The sequence below is a fragment of the Nannospalax galili genome, unplaced genomic scaffold (assembly GCF_000622305.1).
Source record: "Nannospalax galili isolate Female #2095 unplaced genomic scaffold, S.galili_v1.0 scaffold290, whole genome shotgun sequence".
Lineage (NCBI taxonomy): Eukaryota > Metazoa > Chordata > Mammalia > Rodentia > Spalacidae > Nannospalax > Nannospalax galili.
The window spans coordinates 2750155-2764428 of NW_008331486.1; the positions used below are offsets into that span (position 1 = coordinate 2750155).

Consider the following 14274-nt stretch of genomic DNA (forward strand, 5'->3'; position numbering starts at 1 on the left):
GGTTGCATGTTCTTGGAATTCAGAGCTTTTTTTTTTTTTTCTTTTTGTATTTTTGAGGCAAGGTCTCCCTGAAGCCCCAGATGTCCTGGAACTCACTATGTAGACCAGGCTGGCCTTGAACTCACAGAAATTGGCCTGCTTCTGCCTCCCAAGTGCTGGGACTTACAGGTATGCGCCACCACGCCCAGCAAGAGCTTAATTTTTAAAATAAAAGTACAGATGAGAAGAAAATAGAGACCATGGACATAGGAGCAGTGCCCATTTCTAGCTGATGCCATCTCTACTGTCAGCCTAAAAGGAACCTTCTAAGGTTTGCTTCCCAATTCACAACAGAATGAGTATTACATGGCATAGCTGAGCACCCAGGATATGAGTGGACATAATGAAACATTCTAACAAGATACAAAAGACTTTAAAGACTGTATTTTCCTATGAATTATTTTAGTTTGAACTCTAGAGACTTGAAAGTGTTTTGCTGCTGGTATTCTTTTTAGAATCACTGAAAAGTATTGCTTCCATGGCAAAGCACTGTAAAAAATATCTACCAGTTAAATCACCATCAATTATTCCAGCATTCAGGGTCCTCTTTTTTCTCTCTCTCTCTTTTTTTTTCCTTTTTGAGAGAGGGTCTTCCTAGAGCCGAAGCTGCCCTAGAACTCACTATGTAGACCAGGCTGGCCTTGAATTCACAGAGATCACCTGCCTCTGACTCCTGTGTGCTGGGACTAAAGACATGCATCACCACACACAGCCCTTTTCACTGATTTTTACAAATTCTTTAAAAAAACAAAGTACATGCAAAAAAAAAATGTTAATATTAGAAGACCATCACTGTGTAACATGAGAAGTTTTATTTAAACTACAACAGTTAGCTTTGCAGAAAGGGAAAATGTTTGAAAACTAGAAAAAAGTTACCCATATTATCTCTAGCTCTGTAAAAGAAAATTATTCTGGGTTATATAACAAAAATAAACCTCCCACCAGAGATCTTGGAAATCTTGAATATTTTTTTCCTGCAGGAGGATTTATTATTTTCCACTGAGTGTCCATTCATGCGTTTTCTTCTTGTTTCTATTCATAGCACCAGATCCTGACTAGCATGCACAACCTCAAAAGAAAAGAAACACTAAATACAAACTGTAAAATTAAGTAAGAAAATAAGTAAAACAAAGCAAGATAAAAGGGCACACCTTAAGACTAGGACCCTGGGGTTGCTACCATATCCAGCATGAGTTCTAGCTCTCCTGCAACTCACCTTGTAGGCGACACTGTTGGAGGAGTCCACAATGATGAACAGGGGCTTTCTTGTGAAGGGGTAGAGATCTCCAGGATGAAGGCTGGGGAGAAAATAATAACCGTGAGGAATTTCATAAGCTGTGCTGGCAAAGTTCAAAAACCTTGTATCTATAGTTTGATCAGCTGTTTCCCATCACAACACTGAGAGAAAAACAAAACTTGTTAAAAAAAAAAAAACACATACAAAATCTGTATATACTGGACACTCATATTGATTCTATCTGAAAAAACATCCAGAGTTAACTGTTATTCAAAATAACTAGCCAGGGAACTGGAGAGATGGCTCAGTGGTTGAAAGAATGGGCTGCTTTTGCAGAGGACCCAGGTTGGAATTCCAGCATCCACATGGTGGCTGTTAACCATCTATAACTCCAGTTCCAGGGGATCCAACGCCCTCTTCTGTCCTTCTGGGTATTTCACAAAAGTGCACTTATATACACTCAGACTTAACATTCAAATACAGTTTTAAAAATTAATTAATAAATAAAAGTCTACCTCGCGTGGTAGAGCACAACTTTTAGTCCCAGCACTCAGGAGGCAGAGGCAGGCAAACCTCTGTGAGATGGAGCTACCCTGGTCTACACAGAGTTCCAGGCCTGCTGAGACTATACAAAGACACTGTCACAAAACAAAACAAACAAAACAATTTAAAGGGGCTGGAGGGATGGCTCAGCAGTTAAGAGCACTGGTTGCTCTTGCAAAAGACGTGAGTACTGGTTACCAGCACCCACATGGCAGCTAACAACTATCCATAATTCTAGTTCCAGGGGCTCTGACGCCCTCTTCTGACCTCCACAGGCATTGCACAAAACAGGTACACTTACATACATGCAGGCAATACATTCATACACATAAAAAAATAAAAATAGTATTTTAAAAATATTATCTAGCCAGGCATGGTGGTGCACGCCTTTAATCCCAGCACTAGGGAGGCAGAGGCAGGCGAATCTCTGAGTTCAAGGCCAGCCTGGTCTACATAGTGAGCTCCAGGACAGCTGGGGCTACAGAGAGACCCTGTTCCAAACCAAACAAATAAACAAACAAAAATATTATCTAAACAAGTTGGAACAGCCTCCCTGGGAGGCTATGAGAGGACAACTACTTCAGTTCTATAGTCTCAGAGCATCATGTGTAATACACACAGTGAGATAAAACAAAAACCACCCAAAACCCCCCGAAGCTAAGGAGTCTATATATGTTAAAAAATGACTAAACCCTTGGGGCTGGAGAGATGGCTCAGTGATTAAGAGCACTGACTGCTCTTGCAGATGCCCTGGGTTCGAGTTCCACCATCCACATGGAGGCTATGAACCGTCCTTAACTCCAGTTCCAGGGGAATCCGAAGCTCTCTTCCGACCTCCAAGGCAATGCACAACAGGGGTACACTCACATACATGCAGGAATGTGCTTCAGGATCAGAAGAGGGAGGTACAGGTAGTTGTGAGCCACCATGTGGTTGCTGGAAATTCAATCTGGGTCCTCTGCAAGAGGATCAAGTCCTCTTAACCACTAAGCCTCTCTCCAGTCCAAGAATTGTAAAAAGATATGCATGTGTATGCATGTTTGTTTGCCCTGTGAATGACAGAGCCTCAGATCCCCCTGCAGCTACAATTATAGGTAGTTGTGAGTCACTGAACGTGGTGCTAGGAAACAAACGCGGGTCCTCTGCAAGAGCACTACACACTCTTAACCAACTGCCGAACCTTCTCTCCAGCCCCAAAATTTCTGAGAGGTTGTTTCTAACTTGGCCTTTGTGAATAATATTCTAATGAATATGGGGGTGCTGGGATCTTGTTTGAGGTATTTCACTGTATGACATAACTTCATTTCCTTTGGATATACACCTACAAATAAGACTGCTGATATATAGTTCTATTTTTCTTCTTTATAGTATACATGCTTGTGGAGTGTATTCTGTGTTCACATGTGTTTGGATGTATACGAGTGAGTACATGCATATGTGTGCATGAATATGTATAGGCCAGAGGTAAATGTTGAGACTCTTCCTTGATATGTTTACCTTATTCTTTAAGGCAGTGTCTCTCAAACTCAGAGCTTGCTGATAAAGTTAGTCAACCAGCTTCCTGTGGGGATCACCTCTCCTTCCCAGGTTGAATTATAGGCTAACACACACATCTGGCATTTACATGGGTTCTGAGGATCCAAACTCTGGTCCTTTTCTTTGTATAGTCATTGCTTTAACTGCTGAGCCATCTAGCCAACCACACAGTTCTAGTTTTGTTTATTCATTCACTCATATCTTCATTTATTTATTTATTTATTAATTATTTACTCACTCATTCCTTTACTTATTTGGAGACAGGTCTTGCTATGTAGTCCAGGCTGTCTTGAACTCATAAGTGTATTATAGACATGTGGCACTGTACTTGCCTATTTTAACTTGTTTTGTTTACATTTCTTTATTTCTTTATTTATTGTGTGTGTGCATAGTGTTCATGTGACAGTCAGAGGACAACTTCTGTGGAGCAGGTTCTCTCCTTTTACCATGAGGATCCCTGGGACTGAACTCAGGGTTGCTGGATAACAAGCGCACTTACTTCTAAGCCATCTTGATGGCACTTATTTCTCACCTTTTGAGGAACTTCCATATTGTTTTCTGTAATAATTATACAAACCAATCTATATTTCCACCAACAGTCTTCAAGGGCTCTCTGTTCTCATCCTCACCAACACTTGTCTTTTGCTACAACTATCCTAACAGATGATGGGTCATATTTTCTCATGGTGTTACTTATACTCTGACAATTAAGACTTGTTGAGTACGTTTTCATATATGCATTACATTTTTCTAAAATAACAATTTAAAAATAAGGTAAGCAACAGTACCACGTGTGGCTTAGGTAACTTGAGCTACTTCATGTACAATCTGAAACATCACAGGTCTCATCTCTCTTCTCCATGCTTCCATATAAACAGTCGATATTTTTATATAAAGTACTTTAAACATTTTTTAAAATTTCATATGTGTATTATGCCTGTATGTATTAAGTGCACCCATGCCATGCAATGCCTGTAGAGGTCAGAAAAGGGCTATGAATCCCATCCCCTGGACCTGGAGTTATGGATGGTTGTTGGCCACCATGTGGGTGATGGGATTCCAACCCAGGTCCTCTGCAAGAGCAGTCAGTGCTCTTAACCACTGAGTCATCTCTCCAGTCCCATTAAGTATTATTTTTTATATTAAAGTATTATTGCTCTTAAAAATCAGGTTTTTTTCTCTCAGCTAGAGGAATTCTAAAGGTGGTACTGTGTTTAGTAAAAAGGCATGCTTTCATAGAGTAATACAATAAGTGCTATCAACAGTAGTCTAAAGGAACTGACTAGGAGGAAAATATACTTTCCATTTCTCTTAATACTTTTTTTTTTTTTAATGTGTATGTGTGTATTGCCTGCGTGTAGTTAAGTACACCTGTGTCGTACAGTGCCCACGGAGGACAGACGAGGCTGTCAGATCCCCTGGAACTGGAGTTACAGACAGTTGTTAGCTGCCATGTGGGTGCTGGGATTCAAACCCAGGTCTTCTGCAAGAACAACCAGTGTTCTTAACCGCTGAGCCATCTCTCCAGCCCTCTCTTAATACTGTAAAAGAGCTATAATCCCTAGAATAAAAAGAAACTAGAATACATACCAGTGCATTTCCTTGTGGGACTGATTCCGTTTGTGAATTGCATCTCCATTTATAATGTCGCGGTTACTATTAGTAAGTACACCTCCAAAATCATAAGGACCTACAAGAACAGAGCAAAGAAGCCTAGAATTCAACTGGAAGGAAACACTGATCTGATGTTCAGATGCAAAAGTACCAGGTAAATCTCCCTTGGATACAGGTGGACAATAACTACAAAACATTTAAATTATTTTAAAATTTAACATTTTACTAGAATGCAATATTTAGATGATTTCAGCAAGTTGCCTGTTTCAACATTTTTTTAAAAGTCATTTAATTATTCACCAGTTTTTCAAACAGAATATAATGAGAAACAAAACAAGAATCCACAGCATCCCATTAATTTGGGTAGTAAAAAGGGAAGGATACCTGGGCTGTTCAAAATAACTTAAAAAAAATTTTTTTTTCATATTTTATTATTTTTAATTTATCTGAATGTGTGTATTGCCTGCATGTAGGTAAGTGCACCTATGTCGTGCACTGCCCAAGAGGCTGTCAGATCCCCTGGGACTGGAGTTATAGACAGTTGTTAGCTGCCATGTGGGTGCTGGGATTCAAACCCAGGTCTTCTGCAAGAACAACCAGTGTTCTTAACCGCTGAGCCATCTCTCCAGCCCTCAAAATAACTTTTACATTGCAAGCAAAATTTAAGTATCTCAAAGAAAAACTGCAATCTTTATCAATCCTCTCTCTCTCTCTCTCATACACACACACACACACACACACACACACACATATACACATGCTCAAAATATGTAAATTCAAGGGTCTCATTATATTGCTCAAGCTGGTCTTGAACTCCTGGCCTAAGTAGTAGCTGGCACTATAGGAATTATACTACTACATCTGATTCAGTGAATATAACTTTAAATGAGATACTAATTGCAAAATTTAATGAAAATTCTGAATTGAACTTGAAATTTCTCATTAACAAAAACTTCATTTTTATAAAATGTATTGCAAATTTCAGTATATGAAAAATCAACTTGTACCACTGTGTCAACTTTTTTAGTTCTGTTTTTTTTTGGGGGGGGTGGGGTCTTTTTAGAGACAGGGTCTCTGTAGCTCCAGCTGTTCTGGAACTCACTATGTAGACCAGGCTGGGCTTGAACTCATAGAGATCCACCTGCCTCTGCCTCCAGAGTGCTGGGATTAAAGGAGCTACCACTCCCAGCTTAGTTCTGGTTTTAGTTAGTCTTTTCCTACTGGTTGTAAAAGTTAGCTAACACTTTTCTACATTGAACAGCAATTGTGGGATGTCCAGGTAATCACTGAATAAGGAAAATTAAGTTATATATAGTAATTAGATAAATAGATCAATATTCTAACCAAAGACCTAGAAAACCCAATTTGATAACATGTTTTCTTATAAAGGAATACATTAACTATAAACAGAACTACTAACTTCTGAATAAAAACTAGGGTAGTTTCTGATGTTGCATCACTACTTCTCCCAGTGCTGAGGATTGAACTCAGGACTTTGTACCACAAAGCAAACACTCTATCACTGACCTACACACCAGGCCTCATATCACTTTTAATGTTCATACTTCTGCTATATTCCATTAAAACATCACTGCAATGTGAAGACTATAGAGACTGACTCTGTTTTGTTTTCGTTTTAATATTTTAAGAGACTCTGTAGGCCATGCAAGGAAGATGACAGGGACATGCATTTTATAAAGGAATGCAAATTTCAACAAACAGATGAGAAGGAAAATGTTGAAAATGTTAATTCTCTTTTCCCCAATTCTTATTTCTTTTATTTATGCTCAATTCCTTTATTTATCTAGTCTGAACAATTTCTGGACTCAGATGTTCTGGACAGAGTAACGTTTTATTCTGAAACAGCATCCCAATATTGCACAGATTAAATTCATAGTAACAAAATTAAAAGGACTGAAAATAAAATCATAACAAGGACTTGAACTTTCACAGTTACAAGAGTACACTGATTTCTACGAAGACTTTCAGCCATATGTAGCCACTGACCAATCCCCAAATGCACTAAAGGCTCATAATGAATCAATGATGGGAAGTACGCAGGCTAGTGAAGTTCATTATCCTTTAGTGTCAAAATATCAAACTCCACAGGTATACATCTACATACAATGCTTTTGGTAAATTTGATAGTGAAATATATGTTTGATATATGAGTTGTCTAATGATTTTTGGACTTCATTCAAAAATATCAGTTGTAAGAGAATTGGCTGGGCTGTCTGCAAGACTGCCACTCAACAAACAGACAAGGCTATAAATTTGGCAGCTTCTTTAGAAAGCTTGAGGTGGTCTCTGGGCTATGGGCCATTGTCTTGTAGAAAATAATGAGAATTCAAGCCCTGCTCACAATGGGGAGCATTCCTTTATTGTACCTTCACTATCAGAACGACCTGTGGGGAAAACGCCAGTGGCTGACAGGTAAATCAGAAGCACGCTATTGGCAGGCAGCTCCTGAAATTAAAAGAAAACCACATACACAAAACCACAGACAGGAAAAACAAGTTTTATTTAATGGTCACGACAATTTAAAGTTGTTGGAGAAATGGTGTCATTTAACAAACTGCTGTTATTTCCAGGAGAAGAATCCTATTTCTGTTGGTTCCAACTAAAACTACATGGCAGAGGTTCACCATCATCTACATTGTATAATTGTTGCCAAGAGCTGGGAAGATATTTACCACTTCAAACTCCCAAGTTGTTAGAGAATATTCTCTGAAAACACAGAGAGATATGGAGCTCCATTGGTGGTGTGAAAGGGAAAGTCTGTCACAGCTCTCTCTATGTAAACATTGGGAAAACTTCTCATTTTTTTCTTTTTTTGAGGCACATCCTTGCTATGGAGACCACACTTGTCTTGACCTTGCTGTGTGCCCAAGCTGCTCTTGAACTAGCTGCTATGTTACCCAGGAGGTGATCCAACTCCTGCCCAAATGTTGGGATTAGGCATGTGCTAACACTGTTCTATCAGAGGGTTAAAATGTCTCATTGAGCTGCTTGAACATATGAATGCTATGCATTCTGTTTCTGTTTTTCAGTTTTGCATTGATTAAGCCCAAAGTAGTTTAATATAAACCTATAAGGGAATGATAATTTACCGATATTCTCATTAACTGATGTTTATTCATTCACATAATAAGCAACTGTCATTCCAAATATAGCAACAGTTAGGATCAGTATGCAAAAAGTGTTCCATATTCATGTTTAACCTAAATACTTAAGTCAGATATATGAAGAGTGACTAAATCTACCACAGGCATACTTTCCCACTGCATAAATGTGCTGGGCCACACGTACCTTAAAAGATGCTGCTAAGAATGTATACAGTTGGCTGAAGGTCGGTTTGTAGAGCAGATACTTGTGGGGGTTTTCTCGTCTGGTGGGCTTGTCAGCTGATTCCTACATTTACACACCAAAAAATAATGAAAAAGTGATATCTCACTGATGCATTATCATGGTCAACTGTTCTTATTCTTTACATCAAATATCCTACTTTTATCAACTGTACTGACATTATGCTTGTCAGATTCTCTGTGTCTCGAGAGAGTTCTTTTTATTTTTTCTCAGAATTCACTAAGCCCAGGCTGGCCTCAATCTTGCAACAATTCTCCTGTCTTGCCCCCCACCCCCAAACACCCAAATGCTGGAATCATGTGAGACACCATGCCTGGTTCAAGAGAGCTCTTTATTCACGCTTGTGTACCCCAAGGGAAACAGAACCAGCAAGAGTTACCACCCTGGAAAATGTGGGGAGATCATCACCTGCATTCCTGGTTTATTCATTTGGGAAGCTAAATTCATTGGCTCCCTTTCCAGGGCTTGTAACATCCGGAACATATCAACAGTTAATTCACTGAATTTAACCTGCAAAAAACAAAAACCTAGTCATTAATGAAATGGGGAGGCCTTGTAGTTTTTAGTCACATTATTACCCCTGAATTTCAGGTGTACCTAATGACAGCTGGCACTTTGTAATGGTGCAACACAAAGATTTTCAAAAGACAGGGCAAAAGAACTGTGCAGTGACATGCATGTTCACTCTATACTGTGTATAATCTTTGGGCTGCCTCCAGCATGTATTTCTTCTATCTAGACCTCCACTGATGCATCAATTCCCTCAAGTGGTTCTTATAAAGCAACAAGAAAGTTAAAACAGGTCCTATAAAACATGCTACCTTTCAGCTAAGTATCTGAACTCAAGTTTTATAATCTCTTCAGTATGTTTTGGAACTACATATATTTTAAGAGTGCGTCCCTTCCATTTTCTCACTAGTACATATGCAGAACACTAAATAGGCACCAGGCAATAGGTCAAAGAGAAGTGATTTCTATATTTATTTAGGAAGACTATTCATTGAAATTTCAGAACTATACCTCATTCATACATACATGATGCAGTGCTGAGGATCAAACCCAGGGTCTCATGCATGCCAAACAAGGGTTATACCACTGAGCCACATTCTAGTCCCATTTAATTTTTTTGTTAAGATGTAGTTTTATTATTTTTAATCATATGTACATATGTGTACATGAGAGCAGGAGCTCATGGAGTTGAAGTTACAAGTAGTTGTGAGCTGCCTGATGTGGGTACTGGGAGTCAAAGTTGGATTCTCTGGAAGAACAGTAAGTACTCTTAGCCACTGAGCCATTTCTCCAGGCCCTGTCCCATTTTTTTGAGACAGGGTCTCATGTAGCCCAGGGTGGTTATATAGCCTAAAGTGACCTTGAACTTCTGATCTCACTACTTCCACCTTCCCATTGCTAAGATTATAACTGTTTGCCATCAGACCCCATTTATGTAGTACAGGGGATGGAACTCAGGGCCTCACGAATTCAAGGTTCTTTAATAACTGAGCTACATCTCCAGTCCTCACTAGCCCTTTAATTCTTCTCTAACTCTCCTCCCTCTACAGATAGTCTTTTCCCATTCCAAACCATGGAAGCAGGGTCACCTGAAGAGCACCCTATGTTACCTATATAACTGTACAAAGCCAAAATCTCAAAGTGATCCTTGAAATTTAGACTTTCTTTCCCTCTATATCCCATGACATACCAAGTGCTACTGGCTGTACCTTTTACCTATCTCTCAAAACCAACCTTATGGATCTAGTATTATCACCTTTCCTGTAGGACAAAGTATTACCATCACTTTGTATGCTAACTAAAACTAGCAATAAACAAATCAATGATAAAAAATGATCTTGCTGGGCGTGGTGGAGCACACTTTTAATCCCAGCACTTGGGAGGCAGAGGCAAGCAGATCTCTGTGAGTTCAAGGCCAGCCTGGTCTACATAGTGAGTTCCAGGACAGCTGGGGCTATAAGGAGACCCTGTCTCAAAAAGACCAAAAAATAAAAATAAAAAAAAGGTCTCCTCAAAACACAACCCTCATCACAATCCTCTTCTTCCTCTGGACACTTTGCTGGCTTTGCTGTGAACTGAGGAAACAGACACATTACTTGGTGTGCCTGCCAGACCCTGGGAACACAGTCCTACCTCTCTGGCTTCCTCCTGTGCTTCTTGTTCTCTCTACTGCAATGGGCACAGCTTCTATTAGTGTCTCATGCTTCCCAAGCCAACTGGGCCTCCATATGGCAATACCAATTCTTATAATGGCATGATGTGGCAATCTTACTCTCGATATGAGTAACTTTCCAAATACTCTAGTTCTTCACCAAAGCACCATTCTCAGAAAAACATGTAATGACCTCTGAGACCAACCCAAATTCCTTGATGCCAGACATCAGAACCAAAGATTTATCCTTTGTCACATTTATTGAAGTGGCTACTTGATATCATCCAAGCAGTTACTTGGTTAACATTTGCTTTCATAACTAAAGTGCAAGGTCCATTAGTGAAGGCACTTTGATTTTTTGTGTTAAACATACGCACACACACACAAACACACACACACACACTTTGTGATATCACTGTTTCTTCATAAATAATGACTAGGCTGGGGATGAAGTTCAATGGTTACGAGCACATACTACTCTCTCAAAGGACCCAAGTTCAGTTTCTAGCACCCAAATCAGGTGGCTCACAAAAGCCTCTAACTCCAGCTCTAGGTTATTCAACCCTTTTCTGACTCCATGACAAAAATTTTTCAAAGTTAGCTGGGTGTGGTGGCACACACCTTTAATCTCAGCACTCTGGAGGCAGAGGCAGGTGGATCTCTGTGAGACTTCAGTTCAGACTGGTCTACAAAGTGACTTGTAGGCCACCTGGGGCTACAGGAAGATCCTGTCTCAAAAAACCAAAACAATTTCCAAGTAAATTTTAAGCATCATCTTTCACAGTTCATTACCTGATTATTACAATTACCAATAATGAGTGCATCGGCCAGAGATAACTGGCCCACAATCATGCCTTGCTCCAGCAAGGGGGCTCCTGTTTCAGCAAGACGATTAGATGTAATAACAATGGTGTTATCATCATTTAACACCATCACAGGGTCTGCCTGAAGAAAAAAATCAAGAAGTTAATGGTAAAACAAAATAAATATCAACATGTATTTTCTTCTTCTCAACATCATATACAGACCATAAAATGGAGCACAGTCATTTAGCTTAAGATGATTATAACAACTTTTCACTTTAAAACCGACCTCAGAGGCTGGAGAGATGGTTCCGAGGTTAAGAGCACTGGCTGCTCTTGCAGAGGATGCGGATTTGGTTCCCAGCCACTCTCCTGGCAGCTAACAACCATCCATAACTCCAGTTCCAGGGGATCCGAAACCCCTCTTCTGACCTCTGCAGGCATTGCACTCACATGGTGTACTTACATACATGCAGCCCAAAACACTCATACACATAAAATAAACAAAAATCAGTAAAAACTGACCTCAGCCAGGCGTGGGGACACATGCCTTTACTCCAAGCACTCAAGAGGCAGAAGCAGTTGGACCTCTGTGAGATCGAGGCCAACCTGGTCTACATAGTGAGTTCCAGGCTAGTCAGGGTTACTGGGAGACCCTGTCAAAAAAAACCAATACCACCAAAACAAGCTGACCTCAATGAAAGCTGCTACTTCTTGAAGCACCAAGTTCCACTCCACTTGATCTTCAGTGTTAAAGCGATGAGTATAATCTTCAATTTCATCAGATAATTCCTGATATTAAAATACCACAGAGAAAAACAATAAAAATCTCCATAAAAAGGCTAGTGAGATGGCTCATTGGGTAAAGGCACCTGCCACCTGGGAACCACCTGGGTTCAATTCATGGGAACCACATGGTGGAAGAAGAGAACCAACTCCTACAAACTGTCCTCTGACTTCCATCACAATTGTAAACACATACAATGACAAGATTATATAGGCTCCAGTGGAGGGGGGGTGCCATGGGAGGGTGCTATTTGGGATGCAGGTATAAAGAGGAATAAGATTGTTTGGGATGTTCTGTATGAAATACACACACAAAAATCTATAAATAAAAAATAAAAAATACAATAATTTAAATCTCCATAAAAATAAATGAACAGATGGGGCTAGAGAGATGGCTCAGCAGTTAAGAGCACTGACTGCTCTTTCAGAGGACTCAGGTTCAATTCCCAGCACCCACATGGTGGCTACCAACCATCCTTAACTCCAGTTCCAGGGGAATCCGAAGCTCTCTTCTGACCTCTGCAGCATTGCAGGACACGGGTGCACTCACATACATGCAGGTAAAACACTCATACACATAAAATAAAAATGTACAGAATGTGAGAAGTCCTTTTGTTATGAATCATATCTTACAGTACATCAAAGAATTCATACTGGAGAAAAGCCCTACAAATGTGAAGAATGTGACAAATCATTTACTATGAGCTCAAAACTTCAGGAGGCATCAAAGAATTCATTCAAGGGTAAAACCCTTCAAATGTGAAGACCGTGAAAAGTCCTTTAGTTGAATATCACATATTCAGAGACACCAAAGAATTCATACTGGCGAGAAACCCTACAACTGTACAGAGTGTGAGAAGTCCTTTCGCCAACTATCACAAATTAGAGAACATCAAAAAATCCATACTGGAAAAAAACCCTACAAATGTGGAAAATGTCACAAGTCCTTTACATCTATATATCTCTTAGAGCACAGGAAAGAATTCATACCGGAGAGAAGCCCCACAAATGTGAAGAATATGAAAAGTTCTTTAATCAAATATGTAATCCTACAGTCCATAAAAGAAACCACGTCAGTGAAAACCCCCAAGAATGTTAAGAATCCATCAAGCCCCTTAATCATATTTTGTGGGAAGCGAGCACAGCCGAGCCAGCCAAAGATGGAGCCCTGGCTGGCTGCCAACAGTCCATAAAAGAAACGACATCAGAGAAAACCCCTAACAATGTGAAGAATGCATCAAGCCCCTTAATTATATTTCACCTCTTAGAGAACAGTAAAGCATTAATAGTGAATAAAAATACTACGAATGTAAGTAATGCAGCCAGTTCCTTTATATGCCAATTAGCACTCACAGAAGTCATACTGGAGAGCAGGCTACAGAAATACAGAATGTAGAAAATCCTTCACCCTGTGCTAAATACTTAGAAATCATTACATAATTCATAATAGAAACTTTTAAAGGTAGGTATAATGATGAAAATTTTAATAAGTAAATCCTAGAAAACATAGAATTTATACTGACGCCGAAGCTTAGAACTAAAATTAGTGAAGCAAAATCTTCAACAAAAGCTATTTCTTGTTCAACATAACACAACTCGTATGTGGGAGAAACTAGATATATAAAGACTGTGAAAAAGACTTTACTTGAACTTCAAATCATCTTGAACGTCACAGAATCTGTAGTGTAAAGAAACTCTACAGCTCAAAAGAATATGAAGAGTCATTTACATAGAACTCTAATCTTAGAACACATAAGAAAATTCATAGTGAACAGGAACCTCTCAAAATTCTTAAATCTCATCAGTTATTCACTGTCAAAGATTTCACTCTGGAGACTGGAGAGATGGCTAGCAATTAAGAGCACAGACTGCTCTTGCAGAGACCTGGGTTCAATTCCCAGCACCCACATGGCAGCTATGGACTGTCCTTAACTCCAGTTCCAGGGGAATCCAAAGCCCACTTCTGACTTCTGTGGCTTAAAAAAATTTCACTCTGTGAAATATAAATATCACAACTGTGACAAAAATTTAGTAACAGGACTCAAATACAGATATGTGATCACTTTCATGAACACACACAAATTTGAAATTCCTGAAATGTATTAAGGAAAATATCTTTATAAAATAAAATGGTAACATTATCCAAACACCAAAATTTTTCATAACAAAAAAGACCACAGCACGACCTA

General features: G+C 39.4%; 1 protein-coding gene across 3 annotated transcripts in view; it reads right to left on the reverse strand.

Annotated features, from left to right (window-relative positions):
* Scai (suppressor of cancer cell invasion) overlaps positions 1–14274 on the reverse strand; it is a 151122-nt gene that overhangs the window by 19638 nt on the left and 117210 nt on the right. For all 3 annotated transcript variants that reach the window (XM_008824779.3, XM_029559603.1, XM_029559606.1), the window contains 7 exons: positions 11993–12091; positions 11289–11441; positions 8744–8845; positions 8279–8380; positions 7357–7435; positions 4946–5045; positions 1256–1337 (listed from right to left, as the gene is read on the reverse strand). In XM_008824779.3, the coding sequence (XP_008823001.1) occupies positions 1256–1337; positions 4946–5045; positions 7357–7435; positions 8279–8380; positions 8744–8845; positions 11289–11441; positions 11993–12091 (717 nt within the window). The remainder of the gene's footprint in view (positions 1–1255; positions 1338–4945; positions 5046–7356; positions 7436–8278; positions 8381–8743; positions 8846–11288; positions 11442–11992; positions 12092–14274) is intronic.